The 18,250-nt window shown below is 45.7% G+C and overlaps 1 protein-coding gene across 1 annotated transcript in view; it reads right to left on the bottom strand.

Moving 5' to 3' along the window:
- The window catches only part of CFAP221 (cilia and flagella associated protein 221), a 122,082-nt gene that overhangs the window by 91,747 nt on the left and 12,085 nt on the right, over window positions 1-18,250 (bottom strand). The window contains exons 3-5 of the mRNA XM_068969195.1: window positions 13,191-13,277; window positions 12,934-13,032; window positions 10,862-10,962 (exon numbers count right to left, since the gene is read on the bottom strand). Coding sequence (XP_068825296.1) covers window positions 10,862-10,962; window positions 12,934-13,032; window positions 13,191-13,277 — 287 coding nt within the window. The remainder of the gene's footprint in view (window positions 1-10,861; window positions 10,963-12,933; window positions 13,033-13,190; window positions 13,278-18,250) is intronic.

The raw sequence follows: 18,250 nt of genomic DNA, 5'->3' as shown, positions 1-18,250 counted from the left end.
TTCTGAATCTACCCTCTGCTAAATTTATGTTTTCCCATCACCTTTGTCCTTCCCCATAATGTGCAGTATTTTTTTTTTCTTCAGCTATAGAAAGAATTGCTTTACTCTGACATTTAAACACATAAACGTCATTGGAATACAGGCTCCTCTGTCCATGGAATTCTCCAGGCAAGAATACTGGAGTGGGTAGCCATTCCTTTCTCTAGGAAATCTTCCTGACCCACGAATTGAACCCAGGTACCCCACACTGCAGGCAGATTCTCCACTATGTGAGCCACGGGAGCCCTATATATAAAATAGACAACTAATACGGACCTACCATAGAGCACAGGAAACTACTTAATACTCTGTAATGGCCCACATGGGAAAAGAACCTAAGAGAGGGTATACGTATACATATGACCGACTCACTTCACTGCACACCTGAGACTAGCACAATAAGGCAAATCAACTACACTCCAATATATTTTAAATAAAAGTGAATAAATAAACATGTCAATGACATTGGGACCCTCAGACATTGCTGGTAAGAATGAAAAATGGTGCGGTCACTTGAAAAACAGTGTGGCAGCTTCTCAAAATGTTAAACACAGAGTTACTATTATGGCCTAGCAATTCTGTTCCCAGGTATGTAGCCAACAGAAACGAAAACACTTATCGGCATAAAAACAAATACATGTTTATAGCAGCACTATTCAAAGTAGCCAAAAAGCGGAAACAACTCAATGTCCATCAACTGATGAACCGATAATAACACATGGTTTATCCATATAGTGGAATATCATTTGGCACTAAAAAGGAATGAAGTACTGATGTGTGCTACAAGCTGGATGCAAACTGAAAACATCAGGCTAAGTAAAGAAATCAGTCACCAAGGACCATAGACATACGATTCCATTTTTAGGGAATGTCCAGGAAAAGCACATGTATGGAGACACAAAGTAAATTAGAGTTGACGAAAGGCTGTGAAGTTTGAGGGAGAAATGAGAAGGTGGAAGGTTCTTTCTGGGCAATAAAAATAGCCTAGAATTGTGGTGACGGTTGATACATACTAAAAACCACTGAATTGTATGTTGTAAATTAGTACATTTTATGATATGCAAATTCTATCTCAATAAAACTTTAAAAAATATATATATACCAAGAGAGGGTGGGGAGGATACATTAGGAATTTGGGGGTAAGAGAAATACACTACTACATATAAAATAGATAAATGACAAAGATCTACCATATAGCACAAGGAACTATACTCAGTATTTTATAATAACCCATATGGGGAAAAAATACATAAATATATATATATATGTATAATTGAATCACTTTCCTATACACCTGAAACTAACATAACAATGTAAATCAACTATAATCCAATAAAAAAGAAACCAATTTAAAATACACACACACACACACACACACACACACACACACACAGATATAAACATGCCAAGAGAAAGAAGCTCTTAGCCCTAGAACCTACACTACACCCTGACTCCTCCCTGCCTGCCCCACCCTGGCCTCTCTCCCCAGCTCGTGCAGAGTTCCTCACAGGTTGTTTCAGGGGCTTCACACAACCCCTCTGACATCAGCCCAGTCCCCGAGCCTTGGAAACCCACCTTCAGCTTGGCCGCCAGCCTCCCCACCCCGAGCCTCTCATAGCAATTTCTCTGTAAGTTGTCTACCTTTGTTGAAGTGTGAGTCAAACTGTCTGGTCTCATCTGCGCATCATTCAGGCAAAAATCTCCTTGGTGACAACAATGACGATGGCTGTCAACTTTCAGGGCCACGCAGCTATCACCAAGCAGAGCCTGGATGGGAATCTAGACCCTGCACGGTGTTGTCTCTTTTTCAGTTTCTTTACTGAGGATCCTCACCGGCCAGGCAGGTAACACTGAGCGGAGAGGGTGGCCTGTGAGGCAGCAGGGAGAGGTGGGGCCTGTGGTGCCTGGCAGAGGCACGGCCCTCTGAAGGGGCAGTGTCCATGCCGTCCCTGCTGAGCTGATTGCGATCAGATAGGAATCTGTGCCTGGTACTTCTGGAGCTTTCTTTTTTCAAAAACAACAACCACAAAAAAACGTGGAAATCTAAATTTCATGTGAAATCTGATTTTTCAATGCTGGCAACTAACTGAAATTTTTAAAATTTATTTTAAAGAAGTATAGTTGATTTACTATGTTGTGCTAATTTCTGCTCTACAGCAAAGTGACTCAGTTAAACATGAAAGTGAAAGTCACTCAGTTGTGTCTGACCCTTTGTGACCCCGTGGACTGTAGCCTGCCAGGCTCCTCTGTCCACAGAATTCTCCAGGCAAGAATACTACAGTGAGTTGCTGTTCTCTTCTTCAGGGGATCTTCCGGACCCAGGGATAGAACCCAGGTGTCCTGCATTGCCGGCGGATTCTTTACCATCTGAGCCACCAGGGAAACCCCCCAGTTATACATATATATATAAACGTGTTATGCACACACATTTTTTTCATTTTCTTTTCTACTATGGTTTATCACAAGATATTGAATATAGCTCCCTGTGCTCTACAGTAGGACCTTGTTGCTTATCCATTCCCTATAAATAGTTTGCATCTGCTAACCCCAAACTCCTAGTCCATCCCTCTCCCATCCTCCTCCCCCTTGGCAACCATAAGCCTGAAATGTTTACAAAAAAATAAATCATGTGAACCCCCACTATGTGGACTAAATGGAGCAGGTCAGCAGTTTAATAAAATCAGAAGCACAAATTCGGAACGGGCAGATGGATGACATGCTGAGGGATAAACCATTTGTGCCAGACAAGATAGGATTGTTGGAGGGACACATCCCACTATCTGCAGCAAGCTGATCCTCAGAAAACCATCCTGGGCTTTAGCTCTTCACAAGGAGCTAAGAAGGGAGAGACTGAGTTTGAGGGGCTGAGAAGGGAGAGGGCTAAGAAGGAGCTGGAGGTATACGTGCCAGAAGCCCTTGCCCATCCTGTGAGACACGTTAACAGGTGGTCGGTACGGCCGGAGGAGGTGCTGGCTCTCTGGGTGCGGAGCAGGGCTACTGGGTGAGGTTGGCTGCAGAGGCAGTATCTGCATGGGCATCATTTCTGGCCCCAGAGTGGGGCCTCACAAGCAGTCCCCAGAGAAGCGATGGAGCGGAGCTGGGGGAATTTGTATTCACTCAGGGCTGGGGGCTGGGGGCTGGGGGCTGAGGCAGGGAAATAGGAGGAGCTGAGCTGCAAATTGGGGCTTCCCAGGTGGCTTGGTGATAGGAAATTCACCTCCCAATGCAGGAGCCACGGGACATGGGTTCAATCCCTGGGTTGGGAAGATCCCCTGGAGGAGGAACTGGCAACCCACTTCAGTATTCTCGCCTGGAGAATCCCATGGACAGAGGAGCCTGGTGCATTACAGTCCATGGGGTCACAGAGTCAGACACCACTGAGTGACCGAGAACACGTGACTGCAAATCGGCCTCGAGGGCAGGCGGTGGCCTGGTGGGCTCCCAGGTGAGAGGTAAGACTGGAGGTCACAGGTGAGGGATCACTGCTTCTTACTCACCGAGCAGTGGCTGGAGCAAGTATTAACAGTTTATCACAGATCATGTTGAGCCAAGCGCCCATGCTGCAGCTGCCTTTCAAACCAGAAGTGTGTGTACTCTGTGTTATAACTTCTCCTTCCTTTAGCCAAAATGCCTAGTCCAACTTTTTTTTCTCCAACTAATCACATCCTGGGATCCACTGTATTAACATAAATCCAGTATTGCATGTCTTGCACATAACTTTTCTAAAGAACCTTAATTTATGAACTATATTTATCAGAATAGTGTACATAGCCATGTAATGTAAAAAAAGAAAAATCTGTGTAATTAATGCCACCAACTATCCAAGTCTAACAGCAACTAGAACAATAAGTGAACCATGAACAGTGCAAGGTCACACTGAAGAGCCCCTCTGTCCCCAGGAGGGAGCACCAGGAGTAGCCAGCCCTATACTCTCCATCGTGACACCACCCATCAGGAGATAATCACCCCGCCAGGCAGCAGATAACATCACCTCAACCTCACACGGAATCCACATCGTCACTCCAGAGAAGGGCAATTCCAGAGCCAGATAAAGCCGGACAGAGCTGACAAGCGGGTGTGTGACGCAAGGGTGTCTGCTTGCTGTGCCTTGTAGGCCTTGAGGGGCGATGCTACAGCCCCTCTCCTTCACCAGCTGGAGCTCCCAGTGCCAGACTCCTGGGGGTGCTGTGGCTGAGGACTCTTCCCATGACCTTCTCCAGAGAAGTACCTTCAGCTGAGGGCTAGGCACCCTCACCCCTGCCCTGCACTCCTTTGTGGGTTCTGCCTTAATAAATCGTGGGCAATGAATCCTTATTTCCGCTTCTAAGGAACCTAAGGCCCCACTGCTACATTTAAATATTTGCAATCAGTGCCTGTGAAAGTGTTGCACTCAGTATGTTGGAAAATTCAGCAGTGGCCACAAGACTGGAAAAGGTCAGTTTTCATTCCAGTCCTAAATAAGGGCAATGCCAAAGAATGTTCAAACTACTGTAATATTCTGTTAATTTCACATGCTAGCAAGGTAATGCTCAAAATTCTTCAAGCTAGACTTCAGCAGTATGTGAACCAAGACCTTTCAGAGGTACAAGGTGGGTTTAGAAAAGGCAGAGGAACCAGGGACCAAATTGCCAACATCCGTTGGATCATAGAAAGAGCAAGGGAATCCCAGAGAAACATCTACCTCTGTTTCACTGACTATGCAAAACCTTTGATGGAATACAAGAAACTATGGAAAACTCTTAAAGAGATGGGAATACCAGACCAACTTATGCGTTTCCTGAGAAACCTGTATGCAGGTCAAGGAGCAACAGTTAGAACTGGACATGGAAGAAGGGACGGGCTCAAAACTGGAAAAGGAGTACGTCAAGGTTATATATTGTCACCCTGCCACCAACTCACTTCACACTGAGCTGGGTTAGGCGTGCTACCTCAGAACACACTGAGTTAGAAATTAGAATCATCCATTTAAGAAACAGCTCATACAACTCAACAACAACAAAACAAACAACCCAGGACTTCCCTGGTGGTCTAGTAATTGAGAATCTGCCCGCCAATGCCAAGGGACACAGGTTAGATCCCTGGTCCAGGATGATCCCACATACCTCAGAGCAACTAAGCCTGTGCACCATAACTAGAGAAAGCCCGCACACAGCAACAAAGACCCGGCGCAGTCAAAAATTTGTATTAAAAAAGATCAATACCCCAAGGATTGGAATACCCCACGCCTTTAAAACAAACAAATTCAAAAACAGGGAGAAGACCTAAACAGATATTTCTGCAAAGAAGACATACGGATGGCCAATAGGCACATGAAAAGATGCTCATCATTGCTAATTATTAGAGAAATGCAAATTAAAACTACAGTGAAGTACCACCTCATTGTCAGAAAGGCCATCATTAAAATATCTACAAACAATAAGTACTGGAGAGAGTGTGAAGAAAAGGGAATCTTCCTGCACTGTTGGTGGGAATGTAAGTGGGTGTAGCCATTGTGGAAAACAGTATGGAGATTCCTTAAAAAACTAAAAATGGAGCTGTCGTGCTGCTGCTGCTGCTGTGTCACTTCAGTTGTGTCCGACTCTGCGAGCCCAGAGACGGCAGCCCACTAGGCTCCCTCGTCCCTGGGATTCTCCAGGCAAGAACACTGGAGTGGGTTGCCATTTCCTTCTCCAATGCATGAAAGTGAAATTGAAGTCGCTCAGTCGTGTCTGACCCTCAGCGACCCCATGGACTGCAGCCTTCCAGGCTCCTCTGTCCATGGGATTTTCCAGGCAAGAGTACTGGAGTGGGGTGCCATTGCCTTCTCCAGAGCTGTCGTATGACCCAGCAATCCTACTTCTGGACATACATCCAGACAAAATTATAATTCAAAAAGATACATGCACCCCTATGTTCATAGCAGCAGTAGCCAAAACATGGAAACAACCTAAACATCCATCAACAGAGAAAGGACTATAGAAGATGTGGTGCATAAACACAATGGAATATTACTCAGCCTTAAAAGAATGAAATAATGCCATTTGCAGCAACATGGATTGACCTAGAGACTATCATACTAAACGAAGTAAGTCAGAAAGAGAGAGACAAGTCTCATATTTCATTTCTTTGTGTAATCTGGGGCTTCCCAGGTGGTGCTAATGGTAAAAAAACTGCCTGCCAATGCAGGAGACCAAGAGACACAGATCTGATCCCTGGGTTGGGAAGACCCTTTGGAGGAGGGTACGGCAACCCACTCCAGTATTCTTACCTGGAGAATCCGATGGACAGAGAAGCCTGGCAGAGGTGAACGAGACTGAAGTGACTTAGCATGCACACACATATGTAAAACATGACACACATGAACTTATCTGCAAAGCAGAAACAGATTCACAAACGTAAAGAACAGCTTGTGGCTGCCGAGGGGGAGGGGCTTGAGGGAGGGATGAATTGGGAGTTTGGGATTAGCAGATGCAAACTGTTGTATACAGAATGGATAAACAAAAAGGTCCTACTGTATAGCACAGGGAATTATATTAAATACCCTGTGATAAACCATAGTGGAAAAGAATATGGAAAAGTATGTGTGTATATGTATGCAAGAGTGCGTGCTAAGTTGCTCAGCCATGTCTGACTCTTTGCTACCCACCAGACTGTAGCCTGCCAGGCTCCTCTGTCCATGGAATTCTCTAGGCAAGAACACTGAAGTGGGTTGCCGTGCCCTCCTCCATGTATGTGTATATATATATCTGAATCACTTTGCTATGCAGCAGAAGTTAACGCAGCATTATAACACAACTATACTTCAATAAAATAAAGAATAGTCTATTCGTGAGATGAGATTCATGTATCCTCAGAAATACCATTGCGCCTGGCACATAGTAGGCATTCTATAAAAGTTTGTTGAATGAATGAATGAATGTTGAATAAAGAACCTATGCAAATAATACCTTCAACCCCTAGGAGAGCCTAAAATTAACAGAGGACATTTCAGGAGAAAGTCCTTTCAAATACTCACCCTATCCTACCCTGGGCTGCTACCAGACATTATGGATTGAACGCAGTGTGGGCAGCTTGTGTCATTAAAAGTTGGGGAAAAGCCATTAAGTCAAAAGCATCAAGTCTGGGAAAGGTGTTGTTGGCTAGAAACAAAATAGCACTCTTAAGTTTTGAAATATTTGTGAAATTATCAAGATGTTACACACAGTAACTCAAGTTTTATAAACTGTTTAGCTGAAATTTTCATTCTGATTACAAATGAAGGGCATGATGTTTAAAACACCTTGAGAGAAGCCTCCAGGGAAGTAAGCAGATTTGTGTGTTTAGAACCAAGGCTGGGCTTCCTTGGTGGTCCAGGGGTTAAGACTCTACACTTCCACAGCAGGGCATATGGGTTCGATCCCTGGTCCAGGAAGTTCCACATGCAGTGCAGTGTGGTCAAAAAAAAGGAACCAAGGCTGACGTCTGCATCCTTTCCTTCTGTCTGTGCACCAGAGCTCTCAACCTGGACAGCCTGGCTTATGGTCCAAACAAGGAGTGATGTGTGGAGGGAGAGGGAGGAAAGCAGATGAACTAGGAAGTCAACTGTTTCCACCACTTTGGTTTGGGTTGAAAATTGCTATTCACCCATTTAAAGTAAATAGCTATGTTTGGCATCAAAATGCATAGAGTGAGCGGGGGTGAGTAGTCTTGCCAGGAGGGATTCACCTCTGTTAGCCCCTTAGGGTCCCTGCATAGACCACTTAGTGCTGAGGAGGGTCAGTGAAGACAAGGTGGATGAGGGGAAGGAAGAAGTGCCGGGAAAGAGTTCTGGCTGAGCATTTTGGGGGAAAAGAGAGACAAGAAGAGCCAGGGGCCAAGAATATACATCACCCAAAATGTAAAGGTCTGATAACACCCACCATGGGCAATGGCGCAGGAGAAAAGGGAGTGTGGGCGATGGGCACACCCATATGGGAGAACAATTTGGCATTAAAAGGTGACACTGAAGCTATGTGGACTGGCAATTACACCTCTAGGTGCACAATGTAGAAAGCTCTGGAACACACACCCCAGGCCATGCACAAGGATATCCAACAGCAGTGTGAGTCACAGCAAAAAAAAAAAAAAAGTAGTGGCCATAATCCATAGGTCTGTTAGCAGTGAGAAGATTTTTAACACTGCCGTACATACACACAGCAGTGAACTACGACGGCTCTGGGTTAACATGGTTAGACCAAGAGAACACAATGTTGGATCAAAGAAGCAAGTTACAAAAGAACTGATGCAGAGTATGATTTCACGTATATTAAGATCAGGGACTTCCCTGGTGGTCCAGTGGCTAAGACTCTGTGCTCCCATTGCAGGGGGCCCGGGTTTGATCCCCAGTCAGGGAACTAGATCCCATATGCCGTAAGGAAGATCAAAGATCCTGTATGCCACAATAAAGACCCAGCATGGCAACCCACTCCAGTATTCTTGCCTGGAAAATCCCATGGGTGGAGGAGGCTGGTAGGCTGCAGTCCATGGGGTCGCGAAGAGTCGGACACGACTGAGTGACTTCACTTTCACTCTTCACTTTCATGCACTGGAGAAGGAAATGGCAACCCACTCCAGTGTTCTTGCCTGGAGAATCCCAGGGACGGAGGAGCCTGGTGGGCTGCTGTCTATGGGGTTGCACAGAGTCGGACACGACTGAAGCGACTTAGCAGCAGCACAGCCAAAAAGAAAAAGATCAAACACTGGCAGAGCTAGACCATGTGTTATTTAGGGGTGCCCATGTATGTGTCAAAACTATTAAAATAACGAAAAAAATGATTGCCACAAAATTCAGAACAGTGGTTATAAAGTTACTGGTAGTGCTTTATGTCTTAATGTCTTAAAATCAATTTTCAATGTATTATCATTCTTTAAACTGTGCATATTATTATATATTCTTCTGTATGTGCTATTTATTGATACCTCTTAAAGAGTTGTTTTCAAAAAATAAGTAAAGAGAGATGGTGAGTCAGAAGCCCATGGGAAGCCTCTGGGCAGGGGGCAGGGTCTCACATCAGCTGAACCAAGGCAACTGTTACAGATCTAAATGGTGAGTTTCACTCAAAGGCCCTGAAGCTCATACACTCTGGTCACCTCCTCCCACCACCAAGAAGCCTCAGTCGCCGCCTCTCTTCCTCTGCTACTGGGTCTTTAGCAACTTGTATCCCCCTGCTCAGTGCCACCTATAGGCCCTTGAACATGCTCTGACCCCCCCGACACAGGCTGAAGTCCACAGTCTTTGCTTACTCTCTGTCCTTAGATCAAGAGGCCTCTAGGGACTTCCCTGGTGGTCCAGTGGCTGGGACTCGTCACTCCCAATGCAGGGAGTCCAGGTTCAATCCTTGGTAGGGGAACTAGATTCCACATGCATGCTGCTACTAGGAGTTCACAGGTCTCATCTAAAGATCCTGCGTGCTTCAGCAAAGACCGAAGATCCCACGTGCCACAGCTAAGACCAGGTGCAGCCAAAAGAGAAAGAGGCGTCTAGCATCTGCTGGCTACGGGCTGGATTCATCATCTGCAAGGCATGATCCACGCTCTGCTGCCACCATGCTTTTGTACACCCTGTTCCCCTGCCTGGACGCCATCCTCATAGCCTACCCCACGGTGTCCTCTGAGGATAACTGGATGCCCCCCTTTATGCGGGAGGACTTTTCCCATCCCCCTAGTCAGTTCTGTACTCCCTCTTCTGGACCCACACAGAAACCCTTGCGTGCCTTGATGGCAACACTTAGCAAGTGGTGTAATTTCTTGATGACATGGTTCTGTCCCCATTAGACTTTAAGATCTTCAGAATGAGAGCTTTTGTCTATTGGTCTTTTTACATAGGTGATACTCAAAACATCACCCAAGCAGGACTTCACCGGCAGTACACAGCCAGCATGGATACAAAGCTGGAGCCAGGTCCTGCAGGTCCCCCCGTGCCCAGACTGCTAGGTACTAACAACATCATTGGAGGTGCGGGGTGGCAGAAGGGGGGCCAGGCAGATGAGCTGGAGGGACAGGGACAGGACAGTGTGTATTTCTCAACCAGTACAGAAATATTTCGACATTTAACAAACTTTAACAACTGGTGTGGCCATTATATCTCAATGTCTAACTGCTCAACATTCATCTTCTTTATGTCCCTAGAAACACATGGCACTGTGCCTGGTAGTAGGTATTCAATAAATATTTACTGGAAAAACAAGAAACATCTTAAAGTACACCTGAGTCATCAACTATTTTCCCAGCAAGGAGAAAGGACTTGAGATTTGGCTTCCATTGTGACCGTCTACTGTCTTAGCCTTCTCTGCTGCCAATCTATCTAAAAACAGGTTAAATGTCTGGGCATGAGATCCACGCTGGTCCAATAGCATTCAATCCAATCCTGAGACTTCTATGTGAATACTCCCAGCCTCACAGCCCCTCCAACCACCCCTGTTTGGACCTTCTGGCAGCTGTCTTGCCCCGTGCAGGGGAGCCTGTTGAGAAAAAAGCCTGCACAGGGCAGCAAAACCAAGCCATGGAAAGGGTCAGGTTTCTCCAGCCTTTGTCAAAACTCTAGACCCAGCCATGCCTGAAGATCCACCTTGTTCCTTTCAGGTTGATGACCTAATACACTCCTTTCCTGCTTACGATATTTTGACTTGACTGGGTTTGTTTCCTTTTTTTAATTTTGGTTTTTTGGTTTTTGAGGTTTGTTTTTTGTCTTTGCAACTACAAGTCCAGTCTAATTCAGTTAGGAGGAAAACTTTCCATTAGGTAAACTAGAAATCTAAGTTTTTACATATGCGAGTCTCTCTTTTCACATCCCATGACACTTTGGTAATTCATTTTGATAACTTACCTTTCACCAAGTAGAACATTTGATAGATTTATAAATGAGGGAAAGTCCAGTGTGTTCACAACAGGATAGGCATGAATGGGAATAAGCAAAGTCTCATCTCCCTAAAATTAACGAGAAAAAAGTCAAGTTAACCATGCTTGAGACTATAATTTTCTTTTTTTAATTTAAATTTATTTATTTTAATTGGAGGCTAATTACTTTACAATATTGTATTGGTTTTGCCATACATCAACATGAGTCTGCCACGGGTGTACACGTGTTCCCAATCCTGAACCCCCCTCCCACCTCCCTCCCCATATCATCCCTCTGGGTCATCCCAGGGCACCAGCCCCAAGCATCCTGTATCCTGCCTCGAACCTGGACTGGCGATTCGTTTCTTATATGATATTATACGAGACTATAATTTTCAAAGATGAATTTGTAGATCCTTTATTTCTTGTCCTGTTTTCTACCATTAAAAAATATTTCCAGAAAAAAAAGGAAAACATTGCCTTAAAAAAAAACCTGAGTGCTTAAATATAACATTTGAAATACTGACTTTTCTTAGTTATAAACAAAGTAGAGAAAATTTTAAGTATATTTCATTGAAATTACATTCAATATTATTCAGGAAAGCTAAAGATAATCATATAATGACTTCATGTAGAGACGAAGACATTAATCTGTTTCTATTTCAGAATATTATAGAGAAAACAGTCTTGCACGGCCTGAGATAAAGAAAAACCAGCACAGAATCAGCTGATCCAGACAGCACTGAACAGCCAACGCGGGACCAGCCAGAAGCACAGAGCCCTGCTTCTAGGCCTGCCCAGCGCATGACCTCAAGTAAGACTTCTGACCTCCCCACAGCTCATGTCTTCCTTTGCTTTCAACTGGGGATAATTCCACCTTTCTTCAAAGGTATTTTTGAGAATGAAAGCAGATGATGGCCTTAAAAAGTTTAAAGAGCCATAGAAATAGGAGGCACTGCTACCATTGCTGCCTAGTCGCAGGACACCTGCCCTGGTGTGCTATATAATGCCGTTACTAGGGACTTTTGTTCTTGGTACAGAATATTCTTTCTGAAAGCGATATTCTGGTCTCATCTTTAGTTCCCACTCCCCTTTTAAAAGTTGAAATTTGTTTATTGCTAAAGCATACTCTTCCACTTTAGTTTTGCAAAGTTAAATTTTGTTACCCTTGCGGCTTCTCAACTTGTAAGGGCCAGGCATGACAGTCAGAGCAGGGGGCAGGAGGTGGGGGAGTGCCAGTTTTGAGGGAGGGGCTGACAGCATGTGGATCTAGGGTCTGAGGGCCAAGGATGAACTAGGTGACTTGGAAGAGGCTCACAGGGCACAGCCTTTGGGGTCAGGCCACACAGGCCCTCTTCTCCCTGCAGACCCCCAGGGCTGCCTCGGAGGACATTAGCCATTAGTCCTGCTGCTGCTGCTGCTGCTGCTGCTAAGTCGCTTCAGTCGTGTCCGACTCTGTGTGACCCCACAGACAGCAGCCACCAGGCTCCCCCGTCCCTGGGATTATCTAGGCAAGAACACTGGAGTGGGTTGCTATTTCCTTCTCCAACGCATGAAAGTGAAAAGTGAAAGTGAAGTTGCTCAGTCATGTCTGACTCTTAGTGACCCCATGGACTGCAGCCCACCAGGCTCCTCCATCCATGGGATTTTCCAGGCAAAGTACTGGAGTGGGGTGCCATTGCCTTATCCGAGCCATTAGTCCTAAGTGTTCATAATCGCAGCTCAGGGTTGCTGATTTTCTCACCTAGCACTTAAAAGAGGATGTTTAAATTATTTGAAAAGCGTTCAGTAACTCCCAGGACCACAAGAAAAATTAGGTTTTTAGGCCAGGAAAGGTGAGAACAAGCAGTGTCTCTGGCTCAGGCCCAGCGCTCAGCAACCTGAGGCTTCCCCAGCTGGGACCCACATCGCTGGACAAGGACTCTCCAGCCACTCAGGTCGCTGCCTAAGTCATTGGGCTGAGAAACTTTGTATTTGTAATTCCATCTCTTTCTTCTGCTCTTGAAGATAGAAGTTTTGATACCATCCCACTCCCCAAAAATTTAATTTTAAGGAGCTTACCTTACAGTGAACGCGGATGCAATCATAATAGTATCGCCACTCATCTGGAGAAAATGTAATGGTGATCCTGAGAGACAAGCCAGGGACAAGGCGGTGCTCCTGGAAGACAAGGGGGCTCTTGTCGGGAGACCCCAGAGACCACAGGAGCAGGACCACAGGGACAACACACTACGTACCGTGCCAGACAGACCCACCACATGGAAAGCCACATCCAACAACGAACTTCGAGGGAGAACAGGCCACCCAGTGACACGTACCTTTTTCACATACTTGATCTGAAAGTATTTTGTTTGCGGGGGTAAAATATGAACATGTATGTCTTCATTGCAAATATTGACCAGATGCTGGAGAGAAAAAGAAGCATTCACATGAACACATTGCTTTATCTATCTGCATAGATATTTATGCCTCACCTTGTTCCTAAAGGGAGGTGGAGATATGGTGTGCTTTTATTTTTATTGTTTAAATTTTTTAAAAATTTACATTGAAATAGTTGATTTATAATGTTCTATCAGTTTCACATGTACAACAAAGTTATTGAGTTACACATATACCCATTCTTTTTCAGACTTCTTTTCCATTTAAGTTATTACAGAACATTGAGAAGCATATCCTGTGTTCTACAGTAAGTCTCTGTTGATTATATATTTTATAGGAGTGTATATATGTCAATCTCAAACTCCTAATTTATCCCTTCCCCTCAGCCTTTCCCCTTTGATAACCATACAAATTTGTTTTCAGAGTCTGTTTCTGTTTTGTCAATAAGTTCATTTGTATCATTTTTTAAGATTCCATATATAAATGATATCATATGGTATTTGTCTCTCTATCCGTCTTACTTCACTTAGTATGATACTCTCTAAGTTCATCCATGGTGCCGCAAATGGCATTATTTCATTATTACTCTAGGAGGTGAGTCCAAAAAGATCTTGCTGGGACTTATGTGAAAGAATGTTCTGCCTGTGTTTTCCTCTAAGAGTTTTTATACTATCCAGTCTTACATTTAGATCTTTAATCCATTTTGAGTGTATTTTTTGGATATGGTATATGTTCTACTTTCATTCTTTTCGGTGTAGCTCTCCAGTTTTCCTAGCACCACTTATTGAGGAGACTGTCTTTTCCTCCATTGTGTATTCTTGCCTCTTCTGTCATAGATTAATTGGCCGTAAGTGTGTAGGTTTATTTCTGGGCTTTCTCTCCTGTTTCACTGATTTGTGTGTCTGTTCTAGTGTCAGTACTCTACTGCTTGGATTCCTGTAGCTTTGTAGTTTAGTCTGAAGTCAGGAAACCTGATTTTTCCCATTCTGTTTTTCCTTTCTCAAGATTGTTTTGGCTATGGTGCACTTTTAAACTTTTTAAGTGATTCCAAATCTGTCATATACCACTTAAAGAATCATGAAATAGATACAACAAATACCATTGAAAGAATAATGAAACATGCCCATGTGAATCAGCCCAGCCTAAGACTTTTCCAGAGCTGCAACCCCAGGTGCCCTTCTGTGTGACCTGGCACACTCCCCTCTTCCCATCCTGACCAGTCACTTGTGTACCTTTTTGTTGAACTCAACTTACTCCTGTGATTCAGCTAAGCTAAGCCGCCAGTCACCTGCTCACCCTCAGTTTCTCTAACTACATGCCACTTGTCCTGGGGACCTGGTGACACTTAGGCGGGCAAAAAATCAGGAAAAGGAGTGTGGAGAGGACAGCCCTCAATTCATCCCTGGGGCCAATAAAACAGAACACAAAGTCAGGAGTACTCTCCTGGAGTCAGGAGCAGGCCCTCCTTTGAGACAGAACAATCTACTTGGTAAGTTAAGTGGGTGTCTGAGTAGAGATGTTTTTCCTTTCTCTACATGAAAGGGGAGCAAGGACTCTGGGTTCTGGGATCTGGCCTTCACCTGGGCAACAGGACAGTTAAGAGGCCCTTGGTTTTCAATGTCCAGACCAGAGGCTGGGTATGCCACATGGCTCACTGTCCAAGGCCTCAGATTCATTGAGTCTCTAAGTTAGACTTAAGATATAATCTCTGGATGAGATGACATCAAGGCTTGCATCAGTTAAAAGTTCTCATTGGTCATCTGTGAATATTCTTAAAGTGACTCCTTTGGCATATTTTTTTGGACTATACTTGGTTTACAATACTGTGTTAGTTTCAAGTGTCAAATTCAAGTTTCAGATTCTTTCCCAGTTAAGGTTATTACAAGATACTAAATACAGTTCCCTATGCTATACAGTAAGTGCTGTTGTTTATCTGTTTTATATATAATAGTGTCTGTCTGTTAATCCCAAACTCCTAATTTATCCCTCGCCTCTTTCCCCTTTGGTAAGTATAAGTTTGTTTTCTTGGTCTGTGAATCTGTTTCTGTTTTGTAAATAAGCTCATTTGTAGTATTTTTTTTGATTCCACATATAAGTGATATCATATAATATGTTTTTCTCTGTCTGACTTACTTCACTTAGTATGACAATCTCTGGTCCATCTATGTTGCAGCAAACCTAAGTGTCCATCAATAGATGACTGGATAAATAAAGTGTGGTATATACAATGGAATATTACTTAGCCATAAAAAGAATGATGTATTGCCATGTGTAGCAACATAGCATATCTTTTTAATACAGGAGAAGCCGGGGGGAAAAAAAAAAGGCTGCCAAGATCTCTCTTGACCTCCAAGGAGCCTGGCACACAGGAGTCTTGGTGAAGGTGTGGGCTCTGGAGTCTCCTGATCCCAAGAGTGGTCCTTCCAGGAGACTCTAGGTATATACAGGGACATTTCAATGCCCAAACTTCATTTCCTACCTTTTTTTTATTTTATAGTTTGTCAGCAGGTCAGTTTGATTTCTTGTCAAAAAAATATATGCTTTCAGGGCTAAAATGGCATTCTTGCCTTTTCATTTATAACTAAAACTGAGGGGAAAATAATCATCACTGAAAGGTGAAAAAAAGGACTTCCTCTGTGGTATAGTGAATAAGAATCTGCCTGTCAGCGCAGGGGATGGAGTCCAATTTCCTGGTCCAGGAAGATCCTCCATGCTGTGGAGCAACTAAGCCTGTGTGCTGAAACTGCTGAGCCCATGCACCTAGAACCCACAAGCCACGACTGCTGAGCCTGTGTGCTGCAACTGCTGAGCCCTGGTGCCTGGAGCCTTCAAGCCAAGACTGCTGAGCCTGTGTGCTGCAACTGCTGAGCCCTGCACCTAGAGCCTGCAGGCTGCGATTGCTGAGCCTGTGTGCTGCAACTGCTGAGCCCTGCACCTAGAGCCTTCAAGCCGCGACTGCTGAGCCTGTGTGCTGCAACTGCGGAGACCATGCACCTAGAGCCCGCAAGCCGCGACTGCTGAGCCTGTGTGCTGCAACTGCAGAGCCCATGCACCTAGAGCCTGCAAGCCGCGACTGCTGAGCCTGTGTGCTGCAACTGCTGAGCCCTGCACCTAGAGCCCGTAAGGTGCGACTGCTGAGCCTGTGTGCTGCAACTGCTGAGCCCATGCACCTGGAGTCCGCAAGCCGTGACTGCTGAGCCTGTGCACTGCAACTGCTGAGCCCTGCACCTAGAGCCCACAAGCCGCGACTGCTGAGCCTCTGTGCTGCCACTGCTGAGCCCACGCACCTGGAGCCCACAAGCCGCGACTGCTGAGCCTCTGTGCTGCCACTGCTGAGCCCTGCACCTAGAGCCTTCAAGCTGCGACTGCTGAGCCTGTGTGCTGCAACTGCTGAGCCCTGCACCTAGAGCCCACAGGCCGCGACTGCTGAGCCTGTGTGCTGCAACTGCTGAGCCCTGCACCTAAAGCCCGCAGGCCACAACTGCTGAGCCTGTGCGCTGCAATTGCTGAGCCCTGCACCTAGAGCCCGTAAGGTGCGACTGCTGAGCCTGTGTGCTGCAACTGCTGAGCCCATGCACCTGGAGTCCGCAAGCCATGACTGCTGAGCCTGTGTGCTGCAACTGCTGAGCCCTGCACCTAGAGCCCACAGGCCGCGACTGCTGAGCCTGTGTGCTGCAACTGCTGAGCCCTGCACCTAAAGCCCGCAGGCCACGACTGCTGAGCCTGTGCGCTGCAATTGCTGAGCCCTGCACCTAGAGCCCGCAGGCTGCGACTGCTGAGCCTGTGTGCTGCAACTGCTGAGCCCTGGTGCCTAGAGCCCGCAAGCCGCAACTGCTGAGCCTGTGTGCTGCAACTGCTGAGCCCACGCACCTAGAGCCTGCAAGCCACGACTGCTGAGCCTGTGCGCTGCAACTGCAGAGCCCATGCACCTAGAGCCCGCAAGCCGCGACTGCTGAGCCTGTGCGCTGCAATTGCTGAGCCCTGCACCTAGAGCCCACAAGCCGCGACTGCTGAGCCTGTGTGCTGCAACTGCTGAGCCCTGCACCTAGAGCCTGCAAGCCGCGACTGCTGAGCCTGTGTGCTGCAACTGCTGAGTCCTGGTGCCTAGAGCCTGTGCTCCACAACAGGAGAAGCCACCGCGATGAGAAGCCTGAGCAAAGCAACTACAGAGTAGCACCCGCTCGCCATAACTAGAGAAAGCCCATACATAGCAACAGTGATCCAGCACAACCAAAAATAAAACAAATAAATAAAGCTCTCAAATAAGAAAAGGGAAATAACGGTGTCTTCTTAGGCCCGTATTGACTCTAAGGTGAAACTCAGTCCTTGCTTCAGTGTTTCAGAATGGGCCCCCATGACAAACAAACATGGAACCAGCAACCAGATGCCAGGAGTCACAGGTTGAAGAGCTTTTACTCCAGGGTCAGAGGGACTTTGCAAGGACTGCTCACAGCTCCCGTATGCACACACTGCTCCTCACAGTCTCCCTTCCATTCCCTCCACAGGGCAGAGCAAACCCAGCCTCCAGTGAAGTGCTGGCTTTGGTGGGTAGCGTCTATAATCTTCAGCCCCAAGCACTTACAGTCTTTTCTAAACACATTTCAGCCTCCTAAGTTGGGGTCTTTTTAATCCTTCCCCTCAGGGACACAGCTTCTCAGAGGTAAATACCTAACCACAGGCATGTGGGGGCAAAACACAAGCAGCTCTGTAAGTTCTTTAAAGTGTTTGAGACAGGCTGGGATCTGGGACTTGGGACTCTTTGCTCTAGTGCTTGAACCTGGACAAATGTCTCCTTGAGCAACAAAATACAAAGAAACTATAAGGAACAAAAAATAACTGTGAGCATGTGTTCAGTTCAGTTCAGTTCAGTCGCTCAGTTGTGTTTGACTCTTTGCCACCCCATGGACTGCAGAATGCCAGGCTTCTCTGTCCATCACCAACTCCCGAAGCTTGCGAGCATGTGAAGCTTGTGAGAATGTGTAGCTGGGGCAAACTATGT

Source organism: Capricornis sumatraensis, chromosome 3 (assembly GCF_032405125.1).
Source record: "Capricornis sumatraensis isolate serow.1 chromosome 3, serow.2, whole genome shotgun sequence".
NCBI lineage: Eukaryota > Metazoa > Chordata > Mammalia > Artiodactyla > Bovidae > Capricornis > Capricornis sumatraensis.
The sequence above is the reverse complement of the archived record's forward strand: the minus strand, read 5'-3'. Positions and strand labels throughout refer to the sequence as shown.